General features: G+C 42.0%; 2 protein-coding genes and 1 long non-coding RNA gene across 11 annotated transcripts in view; 2 read left to right on the plus strand and 1 right to left on the minus strand.

Annotated features, from left to right (window-relative positions):
- DIP2B (disco interacting protein 2 homolog B) overlaps positions 1 to 7,731 on the plus strand; it is a 70,292-nt gene extending 62,561 nt beyond the window's left edge. For all 5 annotated transcript variants that reach the window (XM_054806935.1, XM_054806930.1, XM_054806932.1 and 2 more), the window contains 7 exons: positions 548 to 718; positions 1,245 to 1,306; positions 1,433 to 1,490; positions 2,100 to 2,174; positions 2,769 to 2,946; positions 3,138 to 3,261; positions 3,743 to 7,731. In XM_054806935.1, coding sequence (XP_054662910.1) covers positions 548 to 718; positions 1,245 to 1,306; positions 1,433 to 1,490; positions 2,100 to 2,174; positions 2,769 to 2,946; positions 3,138 to 3,261; positions 3,743 to 3,995 — 921 coding nt within the window. In that variant the 3' untranslated portion in view covers positions 3,996 to 7,731. The remainder of the gene's footprint in view (positions 1 to 547; positions 719 to 1,244; positions 1,307 to 1,432; positions 1,491 to 2,099; positions 2,175 to 2,768; positions 2,947 to 3,137; positions 3,262 to 3,742) is intronic.
- Positions 7,732 to 9,191: 1,460 nt separating this feature from the next.
- Positions 9,192 to 24,453, plus strand: ATF1 (activating transcription factor 1). Of its 5 annotated transcripts, none has more exons than XM_054806988.1 (8): positions 9,192 to 9,485; positions 14,326 to 14,442; positions 16,387 to 16,515; positions 18,300 to 18,400; positions 19,939 to 20,069; positions 20,609 to 20,788; positions 20,891 to 21,050; positions 21,464 to 24,453. In XM_054806988.1, exons 2-8 carry the CDS (start codon positions 14,332 to 14,334, stop codon positions 21,606 to 21,608), a joined length of 957 nt encoding a protein of 318 aa, XP_054662963.1. In that variant the 5' UTR covers positions 9,192 to 9,485; positions 14,326 to 14,331; the 3' UTR covers positions 21,609 to 24,453. The 5 variants fall into 5 exon arrangements, with proteins under 5 accessions (XP_054662963.1, XP_054662966.1, XP_054662965.1 ...); XM_054806991.1 differs by having other exon boundaries at positions 9,220 to 9,485; positions 14,326 to 14,398; XM_054806986.1 differs by lacking the exon at positions 9,192 to 9,485 and adding an exon at positions 9,625 to 9,883.
- LOC129198036 (uncharacterized) lies at positions 13,809 to 16,110 on the minus strand. The gene is made up of 3 exons (XR_008574422.1): positions 15,578 to 16,110; positions 14,918 to 15,063; positions 13,809 to 14,165 (listed from the first exon to the last, which is right to left on the minus strand). It is a non-coding gene; the product is annotated as an uncharacterized LOC129198036 (long non-coding RNA).
- Positions 24,454 to 24,822: the final 369 nt, after the last annotated feature.

Here is a 24,822-nt window from a genome sequence, read left to right on the forward strand (position 1 = left end):
ATCCACAAGACTAAGGATCAGTCTTGTTCTGAAGGTGTCTGCTTTGTTGTGTCACCAGTTAAACAGAATAATACACAGGTTCAAACAGCTGGCTAGTGCTGTTCAGTGCATTCATGATCACGTCTAGAAATATTAACGGATTCTGGTCCCAGTTTTGTTGAAGACTCAGTGTAATCTCGGTAAATGACCTTACTCTTGCTTGGTTTGGTTTCCATCTATGTAAATAGTGAATAACAGATGTAATCTTAGCTGAAAAGCACTGCGGAAGCACGTGATGCTACGTTCTGTAGCAGAAGAAGAAGCACTGCTAATGCCTATTTTGTTCTGGCAGTGTTTCTAGGCTGTGGTCAGACACATTTTATAATTACAAATAGAAGCTGAAAAGAGAAAATAATTTGAACACAAGAACAGGGTTTGTCCTGCATTTCCCCGAGTAACTTCCAGGGATGAAAAACAAATTCTACTGCTTGTGAGCAGACAGATTTCGTGCGGCATGCAGAGGTAGTTAACACGTACAGTCTTTTGCATTCATTTGGTTATTTTCCAGGCACGAGGAATTAATCTGTCCTGTGTCCGAACTTGTGTGGTAGTTGCAGAGGAACGGCCACGAGTTTCTCTCACTCATTCCTTCTCCAAACTCTTCAAAGACATTGGCCTGTCCTCTCGTGCTGTAAGCACCACCTTCGGGTCAAGAGTCAACGTGGCTATCTGTTTACAGGTAACAGTGCCTTCCGCTGCATGTGTTGTCGCTAGCGTCAGACTTCCAGAGTAATTCTTTTCTGAAGCGGCAAACTTCCTAATCCGCACACACTTCTGTGTTGTTAGCATAGCCCAACATCTGCTTTGTAGAGAACAGCTGGCACAAGATTTAAGCAGCTTCTCTTGTTTTCAACTGCCAGATTATATCACAGATGCTTAAAACAACTGAAACGTGACATTAGAGAACTGTTTACTTCCATGTAAACAATGACTAGTGGCCTCTGGGCTGATAGCTGAGAGTGCTTGGGCCATGTCCACAGCAGCTTCCCCCTCCCCAAAGATGGATCCCACACTGGTGTTGGTATGGAGAGAAAACAGCCTGTTTTCTGAAGGGTCTCCCGTACTGCAACTGCAAAGGGGGGGAAATGTGAATATGAATTTTGCTGCCAGTAAGAACCGCCTGGAAACGTCTATGAGCTCAGGCAGAAGTTACCCTGACTTCTGTAAATACATTCTTTAATTTCTTTTAAATGTTAACTCATCAGGGAACATCTGGGCCTGATCCCACCACGGTGTATGTAGATCTGAAATCCTTGAGACATGACAGGTACAGTAAGTTTACTTAAACTTATTTAATAACTATATAAAGTGTTGTAATGGTACTGAGCTGACATGCCTCTCAGTAGATTTCAGCTCTTTTTTTTTTCCCTGACAATGTTTTCTTTACTTTCAGAGTACGTCTAGTAGAAAGGGGAGCTCCGCAAAGCCTGCTGCTTTCAGAATCTGGGAAGGTAATTTCATGTTATTACCTTAGACGCATGGCACACAGCATCTGATGAGCACGTGTTTCTTTTTATGCACCTCATGATGTAGATGCATAGCTAGCACAGGTAGCCTTGTGGCATGGCACAAGGCGATAGCTGGTTCCTCTGGAAAGTTAGTTTGATTTCTAATAAAGTATCTGTTGATTTAGGAGCATGCTTTGCTGAAACAATTGGGAGAATTGGTTCTGTTTCCAGTAAATGAACCATATCAGAAGTGTCTGCTGTTGTATCCTTGAAATCAGCATGTGTTTGAGATTTACCGTAGCTCTTGTTCTCTTCTTTAAATGGATTAACATAAAGATGTTTCCCAGTAGTTTTTAACATTGAGTTCTGCAAAATCAAGGTCTAGCAACATTTACAGGCCTAGAACCCCTTACCTATGTGGCTCTTGAGTCATGAAGTACATTTGTACTGTTAGCGTACTGCAGTGTACGTGTCCTAGCATGTTTTATACCAGTTTGTAATTTCCGTGGGTGAAATGACGCCTTTCCGGAGGTAAACGAACAGCCTTTGTATTTTAGTTATGCGTAAAGATAACGCACATACGGATTACATATTAATTCTTGTGATCTTTAGATTTTACCTGGAGTCAAGGTAGTCATTGTTAATCCTGAGACAAAAGGGCCTCTTGGAGATTCTCATCTTGGGGAGGTAAGCGCAGATTTCGCTATTTGGGTAGTTTTTCCCGTTGTCTGTTCCTTGAGCTATATTCTCTCTGTACGATTATGTAAGTTGCTGGGTGACAGGTTGTGAGTGGTAATACTTGCAGGCCTTTCTAAGCTGAATTATTGCTGGAGTGTTCAGAATTTGGGTGTTATTTCACTGTCAAGTTTAAAGAAAAAGCCTACTAGAAAGGAAGGATTCCACTCTAAATCTTGCATAACTGGCTTCAAAATAATCTGATTTACATTTTGCTTTCCTTATCTTGATTACACACCAGTATATTTGATCTGTGTTGATAGATTACTATCAATTGTTGGACCTCACATGTTCTAAAAGTCCACAATTTATTTACTCAGTCAATCCTCAGCTTACAGTTATAAGGAGACTAGATCTGCAAGATGCATTTTCAAGATTCTACAGGGTATTTGGAGGTTTGAGCTAAAGGCAAAACGTTTTTGGATCTGGAAAATCTTAGCTAAAAAGAGAACTTTCTTGTTTCAGTTTATTGTCTGCTTCATCTTAATACTCACCAGCTGCTTTTTGTAGTGTGTGGATCTGACTGTTTTTCCACTTCCTATGCAGATTTGGGTCAATAGTCCACACACGGCCAGTGGCTACTACACTATCTATGACAACGAAACCCTTCAAGCTGATCATTTCAACACTCGCCTGAGCTTTGGTGATGCTGCTCAGACGCTTTGGGCTCGGACTGGATACCTTGGGTTTGTTCGTCGGACAGAGCTCACAGCTGCCAGCGGAGGTACAGCAGAAACGAGTCTTTCTCTTTTAAATGAAGATGATTAGTTTTCTTTCATACTGTGCAGCGACTAAGTCCTGATCCATGTGTCTGGATACAGAGAGACACTTTTGTTTTATCTAAATTCCATTTATTGTTTGCCATTTTCTGTTTTCATAGTATGCATACACTTCATTTCCATCTTTCCTCTCTAGAGCGCCATGATGCACTGTATGTTGTTGGAGCACTGGATGAAACTTTGGAACTGAGGGGACTGCGTTACCATCCAATTGATATTGAGACTTCTGTATCTCGAACACACAGAAGCATTGCTGAATGGTAAAACAGCTGCGAAAAACTAATTCACCCTAACCTAGCTGAAATGTAGCAATGTTTATGCAAAGATGTGGGATTTAATAGGAAAAAAAATACCTAAGGCAAATTCAGATTCTTTTTTTTGTGTTACCATCAGCAAGTCATGCACCTCATTGCCCATCTGTAGCTTGGAATAATACTGGGCTGACTGACTCAATGTTTTCTCACGAGCCTTAATTCAAAATAGAAATGATGATTTTCTGCTCTGTGGTGTAAAGAACCATTTATACTTGAGTCAGTGAAAGCAGCATTTAGTTGGTATGTCACACTGGGTAGTACTGAGATGTGCTTTAACTTCAACACGTTACAAGTTAGGTCACTTGGAAATGCAGCCCAAAGCAGGTGGTAAACTCCATCTAAGGATAAAGAATTGTAAACTTTGGCTCTTTGTGAAAATAACTGGGGTTTCTGTTTGTGGGGTGTGTTTTTTCTTTTTAACTTCTAGTGCTGTGTTCACATGGACCAACTTGCTTGTGGTGGTTGTGGAGCTGTGCGGCTGTGAACAGGAAGCCCTGGATTTAGTTCCTCTCGTTACAAACGTGGTCCTGGAAGAACATTACCTGATTGTGGGAGTGGTGGTGGTGGTGGATCCTGGAGTTATTCCTATCAATTCCAGAGGAGAGAAACAACGCATGCATCTCCGCGACAGTTTTCTAGCTGACCAGCTAGACCCCATCTATGTCGCTTATAACATGTAACGTGTCTGGGGGAAGCGATGCTCAGAAACTGCGGGACCACTAAATGACAAAGGGTGGCTATAGAAATGAAGCTGGTGAATATTACTAATACTTGATCTAAAGTTTGAGATTGCTGCCATATTCCCTTCATCTCATCCTGTGGTATTAAGATCGCGTTAACTACCAGCAGACAAAAGGAAATGTGGTAGACAATGGAAAACATTTGTAACAGTTTACTGAAATATTAGCTTTATAGAAAATGCAAAGTTGACAAGTGTGTGAGCTACAAAATTCCTAAGGCCTTTACAGTAGTGTTACTTTTTTCATCTGTTGTACATATTTGTATTTTTATCTAATACTGGTTTAGGATTCTATAAGGGGAGGGTTTATTTAGTTAAGATGATAAACTATTAAGAAAAGGGTCATCAGAGTTCTGCAGTTCCCGACTATATAATGTACTTTGCATCTGTACTGTAGCTATTCATTCCATGGGATCACACAACTTATTTAAAATTGTGCCATGACCAAATCAATAACTTACGGAATCTAAGAGTTACTTATTCATATAGATATTTCTTGAATTTAAAAAGAATTTTGCCTATATTTTAAATATGTAAATATTATTATACATAATTCACTTAGAAAATTAACTTGGATAATGATGACAGCTGAAGGTAGAAATTTTTAAGGACAAGTAACTTTTGTGGTCCTTAGCATAATTACACTTGGTTAGACAACTAATGTGAGATACACACGTCTTTCACCAGTTTCCTTATTTCGGTATGTAGTCTTTTATTGCTGGCCAGAAGTCTGTCATAGCATGTAGAAACCCATGATTTTTAAGGCACATCTTTCTAAAAGAGGCTGAATTTAAACAGTAACATGGAATTTGGTAGAAATCGCAGTGCAAGTCCAAAATGCTCAACGGAAGCGATGCACCTGAGCGACAGCCTCTGCCTCCACCCCCTGTAACACTTTGTCTGTAAAGGGGAAAAAAAAAATATCCTTTAGATTGACACACAAAGTCACTGTTTGTGCGATTCAGTCCTTACTCTGTTCAGCTCCCTCTTGCTAGAGCAAGAAATATTGTAAATAGGCTTTAATGTAAACCGGGAGGCCACGAGCCAGTTTTCCTCAAAGCATTCACCAAAAGAATTAGGTAATTCTGGGGTTTAAGTTGAATGCAATTTTTTCTTTTACAGGAGCAGGCACAAAAATGAGAGCGTGCAATTCTGGTAAACACGTTGTTAAATAACTTTGTGAAAGTTAATATCCCAGCCTTCAGAATACTTTGTCAGTTTTTTACATTAGTAAATGTAAAGAAAGAGAAGCCTTAGAGTACCGGGAATAAGCTCTTGCTCTTAAGGAGCAATTACGCACTGGGCTGGGGGAGAGACAGTGTTTCTCTAACTCAAAATTACCTTTATTTCATCTAATCCTTAGTAATCTTTTAAGAAAGTTAAATTCCTATGAGCATTAAGAAAATGGGATTTTGGAAGTAATGAGAGCCACTACCAGATACTGCAACAGGTTTTTTTGAGACAAATGTGGTATACAGTGTAAGTAAACTTGTTGTTAAAATGTTCCAGATTACCTCATCCAAAGTTTTTCGGCAGTTTTTAAAAGGTTTATAGTATGAACTCTGAGATCCCATGGCGGTTGCCAGGGCAGAACCCAGCGTATCCATAAGCAAAGCCCAGTTTTGACCTTGAAAAACTGCTGCGTTCTGTTCATTCTGCACTGAAGATAGGAGTGTTAAAATTTAGATAAGAAGTTTAGAATGATATTTTTGAAAAATATTTGGTGGGGGGGAATAGATTTAGAAACTGGAAGTTATCCTGGCAAGTCTAGACGTAAGAGTTGTTTGCAAACGCTTCAGTTCACAAGTGCACATTTCTTGAACCATTTCTCTTTCCGCGTCTACGGCAGCAGTGAGGTGACCCCGCAGACGCAGTTTTCATGGTATGGTGCTGCTGCCGGGGTGTGAGAGTTCTTCTGTTAGCAGTAGGGGTACTGTCTGCTTTCTGAAGATGTGCGTCCTGAAATACCCCTGTGTGAAGTCTTCAGTAGATTTAGTTTTAACAAATTGGCCGCAATTGAGGAAAGGACAGGTGTGACTGTGACCAGTACAGTTGGTACAGCTTGCTTAGGGGGTAAAGTGCACAAAAGTTGTTCTCCCTTTTCAGCCAGCAAAGTCTTGTTACTATGTGTTCTGCTTCACTATTATTTTTTCTTGCACAGCAAAGTGACTTGCAGTACAGCTTCACTTCATTCTTGCCCATTTCAGAAAATATTCCGATGGTCTTGACCTTTTTCTTACTCAAATTAAAGCTTTAGATAAATTGTTTCAACAAACACTTTATTTGTCCATCAAAGTGGATTTTAAGTCCAATTCTAGGATTGTCTTTTATTTCTACTCACGATTTTTCAGAAATTAAAAAAAGCATGTATGAATTTTGATCAAAGATTGCCGGTATGCAGCAGATTGACTTGCTGAAATAGCTTTTTTTTTTAATGACATACTGGATCATTTTGATTTTTTTTTTCCTCGGTTTTTTTTTTATTTGGATAGGTATTGATAGCTTCTTATGGTTTGGGTTTTATCTTGCAAGTTTTCTGTTTACTCTTAATCTTTATTCCGGCATGTTTCATTTCTCTGTGTTGGAGAACTGTAAGTTTACAGTCCTGCCCATAGAATGAGGTAACATTCCGTTCTCCGTCGCCAGTGACATACAGCAGCTGGCCAGTTTTGACTTTATCGAACGCTTTTGTCCACGTTTGGCACAGTGAAAAGCAACGTGCTGGAGAGGTGGAAGAACGGGGCTGTGAACCTGGAAACCCCGATTTCAGGCTCCAGCTCTGCTAGTGACTTGCCACAAGACCTTCCACAGGTCATTTCACTCCTCCAGTTTCTTCATCTGTAGATGAGGATATTATCTAATCCTTACAACATCCCTGTGAGGTAACTAACTGTACAGCACTAAGTGCTACGTATTCTTCATTGCTAGCCTCGTTGAGGTTGGGGTCGGTTTGTTCTTCCAAACTGATAAATGATTATTTGGTTGTCGTGGGAGGGCTCAAAAGCTGTGACCGTTCTGCTTTACAACGGTTGCTTGGCATCTTTGACCGGAGATACTTAACTTCAGAAAATTCGCGAGGCCGCTGATGTTGCAAGTTCAGGTTCAGTCTCGGATGCTTTTCTGTAACTGCCGAATCACGTGTTGAGTCCCAGGACGCGACTTTCCGTGTCGGTTTGACTTCGCAGTTTATGTGGTTGCAGAAGGCGAATTATTTCCTACTGTTGGCCATCAGATTCCAAGCTAACAGCTGCAGTGAAACGTAAAAACTAGGAATTCTTAACACTTTGAACTAAAATATTTTGTATGTCTTACTGTTTATGAATATTCCCTAAGCAAAATATGTGGGTACAGGTAATTTCAAGTCTTGTTTTGTTAAAATTTGCACTGCATTTCTGATTTAAATAAATGTAATTAAGATGTCATACTAACTGTCCTAAAAATAAGGTTGTAAAAACGAGATAAATTTTAGCCCTAGCTGCAATTTTTCTTTAATTTCTGTCATCCTATTTACCATTGTCAAATTCAGACTACAGCATTATGTAATTATGTATAAAGTTTTTATTTATTTAAAGTTAGATTAGATATACATTTTTAAATTTAACATCTGGCTGGACAGTGTTCCATTAACGCATTGATTGTGTTTCCTTTGTCTTGTGTTAATAAATATTGATGCCTGATTGCTTGCTTGTTTCTTCCTCTGCTGTTTCTCTGAAGGATTTTTTTTTTTTAAGGAAGCAAACACTGGTTAGCATTTATCCTGGTGAAAGGGAAAACTTGTAAGTATTCTTGCAAATCTGTTATACCGTAGTATTGAATGTTCTTTATTCAGTTTCTGGTTCGGATGCAGGACTGGTGGTGTTTCATTTTTGAACTGGAATTCAGAGCTTTCTGGACTCTTAAACCTTCAGATTTGTCCTCTGCAGGGCTAAAGCTTTGCATGAGAGACGACACAGAAACTGTGGTGGCACTTGAGATCTCAACACGGATAAACTCCACTGCCCGAACCTAACCATAGAGTTTTTATGAAGATTTATTTTAAATACTCCTAAATGCGAAGATCAGGTTTAGTCCCAGTGAGGATGGAATTAATATTACAGTCTAACACCAGCTACTGTCTATGTGCGTACCTGTGAATGGTCGTGTGTTCCTGGTTTAGAATATACTGAGACAGGATTTCCTACAAGTGATGACTAGCACTTTTACCATGGTTTCTTTTGAAAATATTTCATTTTCAGGAAATCTTTCCTGTATTTTAAAATTATTTGCTTAATATTGGGAAAACCTCTTAAAAAAACCCAAACAAACCAACAACCAAAAAAACCCCACAAAAAAACCCGACAAAACACCCAACTGACTTGATTGATAGAACAATTCAAAGTACACTGAAATAGCCAATAAATCTTTACTTTCCATAAATACTTTTAGACTGGAGTGATCAAATTTCCCAGGCGTCTGAAGCTTCTTGTCCTGGTTGTCTCAGCTCCAGCCCAGGCACCTTCTCCGGGGTCGTGACTTAGGATATAGCGTGAGCTTAGTGCTGATTATTTACTGTGAGCTCAGTACTAACGGGGTGGGTAAAGCTTTGCCTAACTCTCGGCAAGAGAAGCGTTTCGCAGGAGCCCTGGAGGTGTCGGGGGCGGGAGGCGTACTCGGCTTCCCCGGAAAGAAGCGGTTCAGCTGCCGCCGCGGGGGGGGTTTGGCCGTCCGTGGGGGTGGAGGGACGTCGGAAGGGGCCCGTCGGCGAAGTGAAACTAAAACCTCAGTGAAAACCGCGAACGAAACGGTGTCGGGGGGCGCAGCAGCAAGAGGAAGGTGTAGCACAGCGCAGCCGCCGCCCCCCTCCTGTCATCCGCACGCTCTGTGCGGGGACGCTGGGCAGGAGCCTCCCGGGAGCCCCTTCCCCTCCCGCTGCTCCCCCCGGCTCCCTTCGCGCTTTGACCTTTGGCGAGGCCGGGGCCGCCCCTGGAAGAACAAGCGGAGGCCAGAAGGGGCCTCTGGCGGCGGTAAAAGCCGCCCCCGCTGCCGCCGGCGGATAACGGCTGCCGCCCGCCGGGAGCGGGCCTGGGCCTGCGCGCGGGGCGCTGCGCGGGCCGCCGGCGGCGCCTTCCCGCCCTGGGGCCGGCCGCGGCGCTCTATCGCCGCCTCTCTATGGTACCCGCGGTTGGAAACCGCCGGGCGGAGGCGGTGCCTAGAGCGGACGCTCTAGCCTCCACCTCCGGGGCTCTATGCTGCGGGAACTCTATGGTGGGGATTTCTAGGCGAGGCCTCCGCGGGGACTCTATGGTCGCAGCCCGCCCACCCCGAGCGTCCCGCGCGGGCCCGCCGTGTTTACGATGCCGCCGGCGCCGGTTTCCTGAGGCGGAGACGGGCGCGGCGGCGGCGGCTCCTCTCCCCACGCGCGGCCACCGGCGGGGCCTGGCGGGCCTCTGAGGTAAGAGCGGGCGCCGCCGAGGCGCGGGCGGGCGGGGGAGGCCGCCCCCTCCCCTTCGGCCGGCCCGCCCGCCCCTTCCCCCCCCCCCCCCCCCCGCCCCCGCCGGGCCCAGAGCGGCCGCTCCCGCCGGGCCCAGAGCGGCCGCTCCCGCCGCCCCCGCCGGCCGCGGGCCTAGGCCAGGCCCAGCCAGGCCGCGCCGCTCCCCTCGGCGCCCGGCGCCGTCCCTCCCCGCAGCCCGCTCTCCTCCGGGCCGCGAGGGAATGGCCGAGTCCTGCCACAGGCCGGGGACCGGGCTGCGGCGCGGCCGCTCCCTTCAGCCGGGGCCCGCCTCGCCCCTTCGCGGCGGGCGGCCGCAGCGGAGGACCCCCGGGGAGTTCCCGCCCCGTCGCCCCAGCCAGGTGCGCCGGGCCCGAGGCGCCGCGCTCCCCGGGCGGCCTGGGGCTGTTCGCCCCGCGGCGGGAGGGGCGGCCCGTGGCCCCGGGTGCTGGTTCCACCGCCCCGCCCGCCCCGGGTCGCGGGGTAGGGTCGGCGCCGCGGAGGAGCCTCCAGGGGCTGGGGGTGGGCAGAGGCCCTGGGCTCCGGCGCGCAGCTTTCGGGTCGCGACTTCAGCCCTGTCGGATTGGGTCTTCAGTCGAGGGGCAGCGGTGGTGTCCTTCCCAGGGACCCTTGAGATCGACCGAGAAAACCGGAGCGGTTTCCCGTGGATGGCAGTGATTTCTTTTTTCCCCCATTAATTTTGACCGAGTACCGGTTTTGTGAGCCGTGTCCTCCAATGCTCTCAGCAATGAGCATCGGGTCGATTCGAGGTGGCTGGATGCAAACTGCAGATTTGTGTTTCCCTCTCACAAATATCAAGATCCCTCATGTCCATAGAGCATACGTGGGTTTGGACTGCAGACCTTTAGTTCTGAGGCTGCTTGCCATGGGAATGCTCACCAAGCTTTGTTTCCTGCTGAGGAGGGGGGAGTGGAGGAAAACACACATGGAAACTACTCCCGAAGTTTTAAGGAGTAGTTTTGTGTGTGTTTGTGGAATGGGATCCAAAACTGGAACTGGGTACATTGACTCAAGTCTCCTCGCTTGCTTTCTGGCGTGAACTGGTAGGATGTGCTGTCCTTTGCCTCTGTCTTTCACCGATTCCTGGAAAAAACTGGAGTTCTGTCAGTCTTCTGGATGAAAAAACTTTCCCCAAAGTGTCTGAATTGCAAAATTAAGTAAATAGTATTTTAACTGCTGTAGCTTGTGAAGACAGCTTATTTTGAGACATTAGAGAGTCCAAAATTTCACCAGATTACTTGAGTGTAATTTCGTCGTTTTAAATCACTTTGTCGTTTGTATATGTCACTATGTGGCTCTAGTTACTTAGTATTTGAGAATAAAACTTTGTGTTCAGTATTCTTTGATTTCTGACTTTAAAAAGTCTTAAAAAAAAATTAATTGCCTTTTAAAATATTTCAGTACTGAAATACCATTCAGGCCTTTCATCTGCTAGATGTAAAAGGGCAAAACAGAACTCGGTTTCTTCCTTTGGTGCTCTCGCACTACAGCTCACTTCTCTTGGCCTTAACGTACGACTTTTATATTCCATTACCTTATTCAGAGCGATTCAGAGTAAAATCTTGTGCAGGTGGTTGCTGCACAGGCACAGTGTGTCTGTGAGTGGACCGTCTCTTTAGCGGTTTAGGGTATTTTTTGTCAGGATTAGTGAAAGCTGTGGGAATGGGTTTTTTTTCTTGTTTATTTGTTCTTTTTTAATTGATACTCCTCAGCCCTGTAGGGTTTGTAGTGGTTCTTGAGTGGTAGCTCAAACTCAGGAAGGTATAGGAGGGTATGTATGACCTTTGGGATGCTAAATTAAACTTGCCCACAATGAAATGCGACGTTCCTATTTCTGATGTTTGAGACTCAAACTCATGTTCAAGGTGAGATGAGTTTCTTCGGCTGGAGAGAGCCAATTCTCAAGAGTTTAAAAGTCCTTCAGAACAAACTTCATAATGCTGCTGTTGCAGAATCCTCTCATTTAAATGAAATGACTTTTGAGATGTAGCCGTGTGGAGACACTGGTTTTATTCTGAAAAGCATCATCCTTACCTATCTGACTATTAAAAATGGTTTTCGTACAGATTGGAACGATAATTATTTTCTGGCTAATAAATCATCGGGTGTTGCCGTTATGAATTACATGTCGGAGTACTGACAAGAGGAAAAATTCTTCCTTCGCCCCGAAGCTGGTTTCAGCTAAACGTATATTCTGTTGTTGGAAGTAGTTTTAACGGTGGTGTAAAAAGCTGAAAACCTGATATATTTTCCGGCTTTGGTGCTTCTTTTCTAAGCTTGAGAGCTTGCAGGTTGAGGTTTTTCATTGGAACTGTCTAAAAGCTGATGGTAATCGCTGCTTCAGGTGATCACAGAGGGCTATTCCAATGGAAAAATCGTGTTTTTCCAGCTAAATAAGTTGTTTTAACAAGACAGAGGCACGTGAGTCTTCTTGCGAGACAGTCACGCAAGGCCAGATAGCGCATTGCACCTCCTTTGTCCAGTGGAGGATATAAGAAGCAGTAGTGATTTTCACCTTGTTAAAATCGCTTGCTAAACCTTTTTTTATTAATATTATTTTACAAAGATGTTGGGTGAATATTTAGTTAAATATTGCAGAGCAAGCAGAGATGAAGTGAACTTGAAAAATCATATTTATAATGGGAAATACTTTATCTTTTATTCCTGTAAGTAGGGCTTCACACCTGTGAGAGAAAGATCAGCAAAAACCTTTGTGCTTTCTCCCCGGTTTGTTTATTTTGGGTGGTTTTGTATCTATCGGTTTCATTGTTTCTTGCAGTCTATTTTGGTGCTGTTGTGAATCTTTCACGGGACAATAAGGCAGAGAAAAACAGTAAAAGAGGGAGGGAGAGACAGAGAATGTGGTTTAGCACTACTGAAATGAATTGGGTATTTCTGTAGCACTGGAAATTTATTTTAATTTTTGCTGTAGACTGGATTTCAGTTTGACAGTGCCCTGTTTACTTGTGATACTTAGTATATCTCCTTTGCAGGGGTACAAAACGGGGATTTTTTTCTTTATAAAAACCCTAAAACTACATTAGGGGGTATATAAAGTTGGGTCCCTTATACATGCTTGTCATTAATTCTGCTCTTTGGTTGTTTTTTTTTATAGCTTTGAGATATTTAATTATTTCCGGTCTCAATTTTCTTCCTTTAAAAAAAAAAAAAGAAAAGAAAAAAAAAAAAGCCAAAACAGTCCTTCGGACTTTCAGACGAGGACTGCAGCAGTAGCCACTGAAAAAAGAAAATTAGAATCGCATTGCTCTGCTCTGCCCCGGGGCTGGTTTCTCGCAGGGTGAAGTCGGGATCTCGCCGAGGCGGAGGGAAAAGCACAGTTGCATTAGCAGCAGCAGCGACGTGATAATCTTAGCAAAGGCAGTCGGGATAGTTTTGATTAGCTGAAGGTTTCCAGAAGCCGGGAACAGCTGAAGCGCTGCCTTGCTCCCATGGGCTTTTTATTCTAAAGTGAAGCTTTCATTTTGCTGCCTCAGCTTACGCTATGGATGAATTGGGTTACGTTTACAGAGATAAGTATGTTGGGAAGCTGTATCCTATGGCGGAGAGCGTTGTTCCATGCTGTAAAGGATACGGTTTCGTGTATCACCCAACCATCAGTGTTTCATCGGTTTTCTCTCCACAAAGTCCTGTTTTAGTAACTTATTTGAGGAGTTCTGCAAGGGGACTCCTCAGATGAGTAAGGATTGCAAGAACAAGATTCTGGTCTTGGTGCACGTTGACTTTTTACCCTCTAAGTATACGTCAGGCTGCAAGAGCTGTGGTTTATCTCAGTAGGGAAAAATCAATGACTCACATTTCCACAGAAAGAAATGTAATTTCCAGTCTCATAGCAACTGTCCTTTCAACAGTTTCAAACCTTCTGTGACAAAATGTTTAACACTCACCGATCATCTTTTAATGCTCTAGGCTGGTCCACCCACTCACCCCACCTAAAAGCATGCATTTTCACATCACTAAATCCCCCAATATTGGAGGGGGGATGCTGTCAAGACACGTTGAACAGTTAAATATAAAATCTTAGAAACAAGAGAAGTGTTACTGACTGTATTCTGTGAAGACGGAGTGACTTTTGCAGGGTTTAAAATTCAAGACTGTATTCTCTGTGCTTTGATTTTGAATCCCTGTTTTGTTTTTATACACCTTCAGATGTTTTAAAATAGGTTTGGCTGGTAGCTTGGGTAAAATCTTTTGGAGAATTATTTTATTTTACTTAGAGCAAGACATTCTTTAGTATAAATGCTTCAGCTTGGTTTTCTTCGTAGACCTCATGACTTGACTTGTTTATTTTCACACAAACCCAGGAAATTCAGTAAATACATTTGACAGTAAACTTCAGCATGGGGTAGGTCTGAACCAGCGCTGACAGACAGTCGGACTGCAGGTGTTGTTGGGGTGAAACGGGACTTGTATCCTGCTCCAAAACGGGGGTTCGTGCTGCTCTGGGCTCCGAGGCCTCGGGGGCGGCATGCCGGGCGCTGCGCTCGACCTGCCCAAAGCCACGGGGCGAGGCAGTGGAAGGGCTCCCGCTGTGCCTTTCCCCTCTTGCCCCCGTAGGGAGGCACGACGACGCTTGGGGTATCGCAGGGGAAGTGCTGTTCCATACTAGAAAGCGACATGGAAGGACAAAGAACTAATTAAAAACATCCAAATGAGGCTAGAAGCATTATGCACTGAGGTTCTCTAAAGCGTCGCTGAAAGTTGGGCGCCTATCTGCTGTTCAAATTTATCATTAACTGAATTTAACTCGTTACTTTTCTTGTAGCTGATTATGGAAGAGGTGCACAAGAGCAGCAGTAACAGTTCAGTGACGCCTTCACAAACATCAGCTGTACAAGGTACAACACTACAGGCAGCTCAGCTCTCTCATATTGCTCAACAGGTAAAGCCTGGGCCAAATCTCAGCAAACATTTGAGGTAGTTAAGAGCCATTTTTTATGTACCACAAACTCCAGTAATTCTTGAGTTTTAGAAACACACAGAGAAGAAAAAACAAAAGAAGGTTGAGAAAAATCTACTTGTTTCTTGATGGACAACACAAAATTAATAAGAATGGCTTGTATTCATAAGACCAAAATTAATTTTTTGTGCTTGTACAATGCAAAAATGCAGCCCAGCGTTTTTGTTAGATTGTACATCCTTTGAAATCATCGCCAACCTGACATGCAGGAGCTGCTTAGTAATGAGTGAGGGCCTAATTTTGATTATTTTTTTTTATTCAGAAAAAGCATTTACAGCTCCTTTTGTAGTAATGGCAATCCTGGGTGCTCAGCACCATGGAAACACTTGGATTTTAGCCCAACATGAATGTATTTAATGTAATAAATCATACGAAGTGGGAAATTTGACAAACTTACTGCGAGGTAACAACACTTTCAGAGCTTTATCCTGAATTCAACTTTCTGCACCTGAAAAAGTGTCTCTTTCTAGGCAAAGTCCGCTCCCACAGCGACGTAACCGTCCTGTGAAACAGTGAAGTTCTGCAGCTCATCCACTGTTTACCCTGTAGATTTTGATGCAAAATTTAGATAACTGCGTGAGGCAAAGACAGGAATATCAGCAACATCCTGTTGTTTGTTTACAGCATGGTTTTCTGATCTGTTTTTCTAGAAGGTTGCCTGTGTAACAATGTTATCATATACGATACAGAAGTAGTATTAAACGAAAAGTTAGCTGTATGAGTTTTAATGATCCCTTCATCTTTTCATATATTCCAGATTAATAAAAGTAGTGAAGGCATTTGGTGAGGAAACTGGTTATTTACTTATGCATCTCCTTGTTTAATCAATTTTTAAGTGCAAAGGCTCGTGCGAGTTCAACATCAAAAATACAAATCTGTTAGACTGTAAAAAGTATTTTACAGAGGAGTAGCAGTAGTAATTAACTTTTTGTCAGTTAAACCTAGATTCCAGCTACATTTATTGAAATGGATCGTTTTAAAACATTAAAGAACAGATGCCATAATTTTTACTTGGAAAAATCTGCTCTTTGTTCTTCCTTGTCCAGAGCGTGCTTACCTTGTCTCCTTCAGTTTCCTTTCCACGCCGGGGTCTTTCATACGGCCCTCGTGCCTTGAATTTCGCAGTAGATTGGTCAGCTTTTGCTAAACTTAACTCTTGTGATTTCTTCTCTGTGAAATCTTTGAACTGTGGCCTCATAGCGGTTGCTTAAAAATAGTAATCCAAGAACACCGAGTATGTGTGCTATTCATGCTACCTCCTGCATGACTCCAGTATTGTTAGTCTGCTCTGTCCTAAGCCCGCAGCCTTGTTGATCATTTCTCCTTGATTTAGATTTTAGTGCCCTAAACTCCTATTAACTTCAGTGAGAATTAAAGCTACTTATTAGGTGCTTTTAGTTCTGCTTATCTAAGTCTATGACACTCTCAAAATGGAATCAATACTTAAAAAAATAAACTGCCACAAATGTGGGGCTTTATCTGTGCGTATGGATGGAGTTAAATGAAAGCAATTGTGGTCACTTAGTCTCAGTGTTGTGCTTCTGAAGGAGTCTGCTTCGTTGTGGTTCATTTAGAACTACATGTATTGAATTTGTAGCATTTTAATCTTTTGCACATAATGCTACAGATTTGATTCCCGCCCCCCCCCCCCCGCAGCCTAAGGCAAATAAGTAACTGTTTCAGCCTCTTCCATGTGCAGATATGTATCTCCAAAACGTGCATCTGAAAGGAGATGTTCTGTGACTTAATTAGGCTTAAAAGAAGCTTCTGCTAATGCATGTTCTCCACTAGTTTCCTACATGTATACACACTTTCTGAACACCGTGGAGCAAAGGCTTTTGCTAATGCGTCTTTGATTTGTTGTAGATGTCGCTAAGAGGTCCTGCTCCCCTGACCGTGGTTCAGCTTCCTGGAGAACAAGTCCAGGTCCAGGGAGTCATTCAGACGGCTCAGTCCTCTTCTGTAATCCACTCACCCCAGGTGCAAACAGTGCAGGTAACTACAGAGCATCTATTAAACAACCGAGGATTCTGGTTTATGTACGTGAAAAGACTTGTAAAGGCTTCTCTGGCTCAGCTAACTCTGCCAGAGCGCAGCCTTGCTGGCCCCGCTGCAAGAGCGAGCGAGCAATCCAGTGACGGTATTTTGGGGATACATCGTTCTTAATGCTGGAATTATTTGTAGTGCTAAAGTTGCCTTTGGAGTTGAAATTAGACTATTTGACATTGCCTCCCTTTATAAAAAAAACCAAAATAAACCCACAACTCTTTAGTTGGTGCTCTTAACAGCCGTGCAATCAGTGTGTTTCAATACCCAAATAAGAGGAGAGTGTTTGGAAAAGGTAGACCTGAATGATGGTGAACGAACTGTTGACTGCTCACCTCGTGTACGCTGTAACTCAGTTCCTGTGGTACCTAAGTATTCCACTTGTGTGTCTTACTCATTCGCCATGTGATTTTTGTACAAGCCACTTCAGAGGGGTGCCCCAGGGAGTTGACAGTCGAGTCTGTTAACTGCTTCCTTCAGTCCCTGGCTGCGGAGCCCTCTGGGCAGCATGGGTTTACACTGTGAAATAACTGCACTGGCCGGCCGAATGACTCAAGGAACCATGCTAAAACACATTAATTTGTCATTGATCCTTCGTGCTCTACTTATCTAGTCATACAACATTAAATTGATAAACCATGAAAAGTAAACCAATAATGCATTTTCAGCTATCATTGTTCCTCTGACATCAGATCATGGAAAAGAAAACACGTTTCTCTTTGCTGAAAGCAGTTAAGCATTTGGTTTAGGAGGTTGTCTTTACTTGAGTCTCCACTAATCCCTTTCCCGTCACCATGTTCTAGTTGCAGGGTCCCCACTGACTCTATCCTTTCCTTTTTTTTTATTTTTCTATAATTTATGAACATCGTGGCCTTGTTGCTCAAACGGGGAAAAAAAAGTAATACATGAGCAGCTTTTTTTTTTTTAATGGTGACAGTAGGTTGTTCTTTCTGTCTGTGTAGCAGCAGTTAAGTGAGAAATGCTTTTCCCAGAGCTTCATGCATTCTTCTTGACTTCTTGTTGCTGGCACACAAATAAGTACAAATAATTTTTTTGTTAGCTTGTGTTTAATAAGGAGCATCAGAGAAAAAAAAATAACACTTGCCAACTGGATGAAGACACGTTGGAATAAAGAGAAAATTATAGATAATACTTCACATATTTACTCCCTGATATGCTGCTGCCTTAGATAGTATTTTCATTTGACTCTTAGGTTCTGACCAGCACAATACACCGCTCCTCTGTCTGCATAAAAGATTTCAAGTATTTTATATGTTTGTCTCCATACATAAATGGAATTTCTGTTTCCTTTCCCACCACCTCCTTAGACAAATCCACATGTGGGAGTGGCTCACCTTTTCAGACCACATCAGCTACTAAGATAGTCAGGCTTGTAAGATTTTTATGTAAATAGTAAACCACTGGTATTTCTTCACACGGCTGTTTTAAAATTTCTGGATTGATTAATCCTGCAGTTTAATCCAGCTAGAACAGCTGGCTTCAGATGGTGAACGTTTTTCAGCTTTTAATGTGATAAATAGTTTGGGAGAATCTCTTGAGCTTTCTTTTTGGGCAGGGGGTGGAGAAATCCACCTTTTTTTCTTTCCCTGTGTAATTAGCTGCATTTGTGTTGTTTTCGTGCAGCTTTAACTCATGTACAATTGAAATGTGTAATCTCTTCTGGGTATTTCTTCGGCAGTGTACCAGATAACCACATGGAATGTGTTTTTCAGGTATCTTCTTTGTCTGAGAGCGAAGATTCTCAGGATTCATCAGACAGCATAGGCTCTTCACAGAAAGCTCGAGGCATCTTAGCTCGTCGTCCATCTTACCGGTAAGTACTATATGTATTTTGTATTTTTATTTGAAACCAAAATAGCAACTTCTTTCAACAGCTTCATATATTCTACCAACCTCCGAGTTGTTTTCTTTCTCTTGAAACATGCATTGGATCTGTTCATGCAGTAAACGTTTTGAGAATGCCATGTTGGCTGTCGTTCACTACCAGGAAACTTTGACTTAACTAACTGGAGATCAGCTTCAATATGACGTGGTATAGGGAAAATCACTTATCAGCTGTAATTTTACTCCGTTGTATCGTTTTACTGAAATGAGGAGCGTAGTCAAATGCCACATCCTAGCTTTTGAAATAATAAATTTGTTAGAAACTTAACACAAAGTTTACTGTTTTTTTACAATAACGTTCTGAAAATTTTAAGACAGTTTATGAACCTATCTGATACTCCCGTCTGCGATTGCTGTTCCCACTTCTGCCACTGCTTTTCATTTTTTGATTGTTTTATCCACTCTTCTTGGTACTTTCTGATGCCTTTATCTCATCTTGAATTTATGTACCAGAACAAATAATTTAGGAGGGATTTTATTGTCTGCAAAAATGGTGGTGGAACAGAGCAATTCTGAGTCTTCAGTTACGGTAGCCAGGATAGGAAAGAGGAGCTGTAAGCAGAGCTCCTGTGGGAGAACCATTTGGCTGTGCAGGTTTGGGATCAGGCGTTGTCTGTTCTGCTTTTCTCTTCCTGTAACTGCCACTAATTCATCGTTTGGCTGGGGGTAAGGTGTGTAAGAGTCACGCTTCCATCGGTTCTTCCTTGAGGGAGAGCTGTGTCTGTGGTCATTGGATGTGGGTTGTTTGAGAAGCCGGGCAAGAGACAAATTAAGTGCAGAAAAGAAATGTAAAGTCTCGCTGTGTACTGAAAGAGCAAAAGATCTAATTTTTAAACTTTCCTGTAGTAATCTACTCCTTTTTAGTTTATTCCGACACCAGAGCAAACCTTTTTTTAATTGGATATACAAAGCCGGTTCTTGAGAGAATTAGAGGATCAAGTTGTAAATCAGAAAAATCTCTTAATAGGCCAGTTATATGTTCCCGTAAAATGTTTATGGTGGAAACTGATGCAGCTTTTACTGAAATGAAATGATGCAGCTGTGGTGCTAGTTCCAAGCCCTCTGTTTTTCTGGAGATTACTGAAATCTACTGTAAATGGTGCAGGTTTTTCATTTCAGTCCAAGCATCTAAGGCTTTTAGAGGATAACGATTGAGAATCTGGAATTTGTGCTGATTTGCACACACGTATTTTATAAATCAGCAGCCAACTTGAATTGCTTTTAGGTCTTAAAATGATTCAAACAGTTAATTAAAAAACTAGACTATATAAACTACAGGAATGTAATTACAGAAAGAGTTTGAGGCAGTCACCTCATACAAAACTTTGTTAATTCCAAAAGCTGTTGTACATCAAATTGCTAGGTCTGTAATACAAAATAGGGATAGAGTTGTTTGTAACTGTCGTTGCAGTGATTTGTAATTTTTTTCCTAGTATTACAGCTGATAAAGAAACTCTTTTTTTATAGAAAAATTCTGAAAGATCTTTCTTCTGAAGATCCACGTGATAGGAAAGGAGATGAGGAGAGTCCCGGTGTCTCTACTGTTACATCTATGTCCGTTCCCACGCCTATCTACCAGACGAGCACTGGACAGTACAGTACGTTACACAAAATATGTGCCTGGCTGGACACATTTTCTATTCAACTTGCCTCAAAATACAGATTTTCTTTTCATTATGTATTTGACTAAGAGGAAACGCAGAAGGTTTGGTTATTTATCTAACAGTTAATAAAGATAGTACTGTCATTACGTGGAAATAGACTGGTATCTAAAGACTCCAGCTAAACTCAATGCTGCGTTATCTTAATTTTTGCATATTAAGACAAGACATTCAAAGGATGTTGTTACGAAGTATGTAGCAGTCTTGTAGTGTTAGATTTAGTCCAAAATGTAAGATCGGCAAAGATGCCATTACATCGATCACAGGGCCGCACAAAAGGTGTTCCTGCGGTGTCGGGGAGGTAGCAAGAAAAGGGATTTGTGCCTTTGCTTTTATCATCTAGCATGCATTGCGCTCGTGAACCAGAAAGCAACCTGCTCTGACACTAACAGGTGTACGGCCTACGGACTTACCTTGATCTCTATGTTAGAACATACAGCTACAGATATTTTTGTGCGTGTTCCTTTTTCTTTAAGTTGCCATTGCTGCAAACGGATTGCAGCTGGCCAGCCCGGGTACAGATGGTGTGCAAGGTCTGCAGACACTAACGATGACAAATGCTGGCGGTACTCAGCCTGGGACAACAATACTGCAGTACGCGCAGACGTCGGATGGTCAGCAGATACTCGTACCCAGCAACCAGGTGGTTGTGCAGAGTGAGTACGCCTTCCGGAAGTGGTTCAAAGTACCCGTCCTTAACGCAAGTGCCGCTTTCTAATGCCTCCGTGTTTTGATGTCTTGTGCTTTTATGGCAACAGCTGCATCAGGAGACATGCAGACTTACCAGATCCGCACCACACCGACTACCACATCCCTTCCTCAGACCGTGGTGATGACATCTCCTGTCACTCTGACATCACAGACAAGTAAGACAGATGATCCGCAGTTGAAACGAGAAATAAGGCTGATGAAGAACAGGTACGTAAGTGCACATGGGCTGCTTTGATTTGTTAGTTCAATGTGCTGAAATATTATCTTCAAAGGACGAATTAGGAGTCTTGCAAGCTAACTTTTCTGGCTGCGCTGTCAGTACAGTATGCTGCATCCAGCAACTAAACTATTGGGAATTCTGACCAAAACATGCTGCACATTCTGTATTGCGCAGTTTGGAGAAAACAAATTGGTTTTTCCCTGCAGATCAAGTACCGGGTGTGTTACCAGACACTGCTAAATTTCATGCTCCCCACTTGTCCTCGTGTACTTCTCGGGTTGTTGTGTTCGTGGCCGTGCCAGCTCCCTCCTTTCACGTTGCTCAGAACCGCATTCAGCATTCGCAAAACAGACAAATCTCAAATCTGTAATAAACAGTTACTTCTGCTTGTCTGTTCCAGAGAAGCTGCTCGAGAGTGCCGTAGAAAGAAGAAAGAGTATGTTAAATGTCTGGAAAATCGAGTTGCGGTCCTGGAAAATCAGAACAAAACTCTAATTGAAGAGCTAAAAACTTTGAAAGATCTTTACTGTCATAAAAGTGTGTAAGAAAAGAAGGTAAAACTTTTGTGGACTGTTTAAATTTCAGAGGAGAATTTTTTTTTATACTGAATTTTTTAAACTAGATGAAAGGTCAAAAATGAAACTTTTCTACCTAGATTTCACAACTTAAAGACTATATAGATTTTATTTACAACATGTTGGTGACAAAGTACAAAAAGGAAACAAGAAAACCTCACCAAAATTCCTGCTGGCACAACTGGAAACTTTATAAAGTCAAGATTGCATCTACAGTAAAAGGACAGTCACGTTTTACGAGGCAGGCGATTAGAATTTCTTTGAAAATTTCGACTAATAACTCTTGTAACAGAGGCGATATTTGGTTACAGTTAAAACGTGGGTGAAATGGAATCCTTGCCATAGTTGACATTATTAGTAATGTTTATAACCAGTATATGTTTTGATTTCTTACTCTTTTTCAATCCTTACTTTTTCTTTCAGTTATTTGTATGTAAATATTTTTATTTTAACCTGTAAGTTGTTACTTACAGATGCAGATGATAAAAAAAGCTAATACTTTGCTAGAGGTATAAATTATGTTTACTCTTTCTCAGCTGACAGTTTAAAAAGTTGAGGGGTTTTTTTTTTTCTTTCCAATGTTTGCTGTGTTTATCGAATTTGGAACGGAGCTGCAGAGAGCAGGGAGAGGCCTAGTCCTGAAAATGTCTGAGGCACATGAAATAAGGTGTTGGCTTTTCTTAAGAGAATTCAACACATCAGAGTATTTTAAAGTACAGCGTGGTAGGATGAGGACTGGTGGACAAAAGTTTCTGAAGAATGATTTCACAGTAGTTTGTTCTTAGTTGCTGGGCATGATAAAGATCTAGAATTGAAAAATCAATTGTGTGCTGATTATCTATACAATTAAACACGCATTGCTTATTCTGTCTGGAGATCCTACTGTGCTTTGGAACATTTAAACCAAATAGGAGAAGAACGATAAAAATTTCAAGATATATACCAAAGGGTTAATGAGGTTCTAATATATGGTTTATATGCTGAAAGTAGTGCAAAATTTCCGGACTAATTTTGTAAGGTAGGCGATATTTTGCAAAGTAATGGTATCTTTGTAAGAAAATATTCTATTGAAAACAGGTAGATGGTTGGTATATTTTATAGCTAAATTGTGATCTTTACAAATTCTAAAATTGAGTTTATATACGTATTTTGACAATTTATATATTTCATTTTAGTAAACAAATGAAATATTTTGTGAACCAGATTTTCAAGCATATATTTTTATGGATAGTACAAAGTCAAATGAGATCCTCTTTGGTGTAGAAGATATTTGAATTAATTTTGTATGTCTGTAGGGAACTTGCAAAAAAATGGATCCTAAAGAGTATTGGGAAAAAAAAAAAGAAAAAAAAAAGTGATCAGGGCTTTTTATTCCCCAGAGTTGATAATATCTGCACATTAGATCTGATTGCTATCAGAGATCCTAGTTTGTATCATTTTGTTTCAGGTGAAAATCAAATGTTTTCATGATCCAGGACTCTTTTGGGTGTGGAATCTCCTTTCTTGGAGATACTCAAAAGCCACCTGGCCGTGGCACCCCCAGGTGCCCCCCCTGGGCAGGGGGCTGGACAGGGTGACCCCGAGTCCCATCCAGCCTCAGCCCTTCTGTGATTCTGTGGTTCTGTGACATAGAAAAATGTGTATGCAGTGCTTATTGCATGAATAATAAATACACTATTTTCCATAGTTAGGATTGAATCCTGCTTCCAGTTATGTCAGCGGGAATTGCACTATGGACTATGCTATTCAAAAGGTGTTAGAGCTACGTGTGTGTGTTGTGCTAGCTCAGATCTGAATGAAATTAAAAGATGTACTCACTCCCTAGATGTGTAATGCTTATCATATGGTCAGTCAGTATTTTTTATTTTACTCATGTTTGAATTAATGGACTTCTTAGCAAGCAGAGCTCTTTGCAAATGGTATGAGAAGGACTGCATTCCACAATCACAGTGCTAGTGGGCTGGAAAAATACGTTTTTTTTCTGAAGTTTCTCAGTAGATGATTGTTCTGGACATGATCCACAATACGTTTCCTTGAGACCAAACGAGGATACATTTCTGTTCGCGATCATGTCAAAAAAGCATGGGCAAGGTTGAGAAGGTCATGACATTAGGGAACCGCTCCAAAAGAGGTGTTTGGTGCCTCCTTTTTCTGTTAGTGGAATTTCAGGAAGAACAAACACCTGGGAACGTGCTCAGCCCCTCAGAGAACTGGACCTTTCTGCTCTGTCTCCCATCAGGCGTCTCTACGCTATTTGCCCTATGTTTGAGCGTACGGTACTGACCTGCAGTACTGAAACTCATTTGGTAACTCCTCTGTATGGTATTTTGATCCTCGCTGTGTGCTGTTGTTCCTTTACCTTCTTTTGTAATACAGAATAATAATTAAAAAAGCTATCAAGTGTTAAAAGTGTAAAAAATAAAAATAAAAAAAAAGGTGGCCGATTCTTTCTGTATTCAGCAAGTGAAACAAATGTAGTGCTGCCAGACATAACGTTAGTAAATTTTTATCCTCTTAAAATAGTGTTTTGGAAAGAGCAGCTTATTTTTCATCATGGAAATATGAAACAGTAACATGAGTTTGCTCTTTAAGTAATCACTTATCATGACGTACTCATTTTGGATTTACTTCAAAATCTAGATTGTAAGAGAATAAAATCTATATCCTGAGAGTAAGAGATATAGTACCTACCTAATACTGTTCTGCTGGTTATCTCCAGACAAAAGTACATGCTTTCTATGAATTGTAAATACTTGTTGAAACAATTAGATGGTTGCAAATTTTGACCTTGGTAAATAAAGTCGCCAAAATCGAATTCTGATGTTCCTTATTTATTTTTAATTAACGTAGTACCGCAGCGGTTCTGACCAGCCGTGCGGTATCCAGTCTTTTGCGGTGGCCAAGAATAAATATTTAGTCTGTGAAACAGCACCCAGAGATCTTTGATCTGACGTATCCTTTCTGCAGCAGAGTACTAAGTTATTTGTGCATAAATTTTAGTCATCGCTAGAAATAATTAGTGGAGAATACCTTTTATCTTTCTGCAGTTCAGTTTTTTCCTTTTTAGTTTGCAGCCAGCCGAGCCACCGTTGACTGAACACCTTCTGTGCTCTGCCAGCGTTCACCCGGCAGAGGGGGTGTATCCACCATCTGCAGAACCGTGGTAGTGTTCTTCAGAAGTGCT

This window comes from Grus americana, chromosome 31 (genome assembly GCF_028858705.1).
Source record: "Grus americana isolate bGruAme1 chromosome 31, bGruAme1.mat, whole genome shotgun sequence".
In the NCBI taxonomy this organism is placed as follows: Eukaryota; Metazoa; Chordata; class Aves; order Gruiformes; family Gruidae; genus Grus; species Grus americana.

Bases quoted from the DNA above. Each gene is read 5' to 3' on its own strand.
- ATF1 (XM_054806986.1), top strand. From the start codon at position 9,746: ATGGCCGAGTCCTGCCACAGGCCGGGGACCGGGCTGCGGCGCGGCCGC. The intron at 14,443-16,386 runs GTAAAGCCTGGG...GATTTGTTGTAG, and splicing joins TCTCTCATATTGCTCAACAG to ATGTCGCTAAGAGGTCCTGC. The intron at 21,051-21,463 runs GTACGTAAGTGC...TGTCTGTTCCAG, and splicing joins ATAAGGCTGATGAAGAACAG to AGAAGCTGCTCGAGAGTGCC.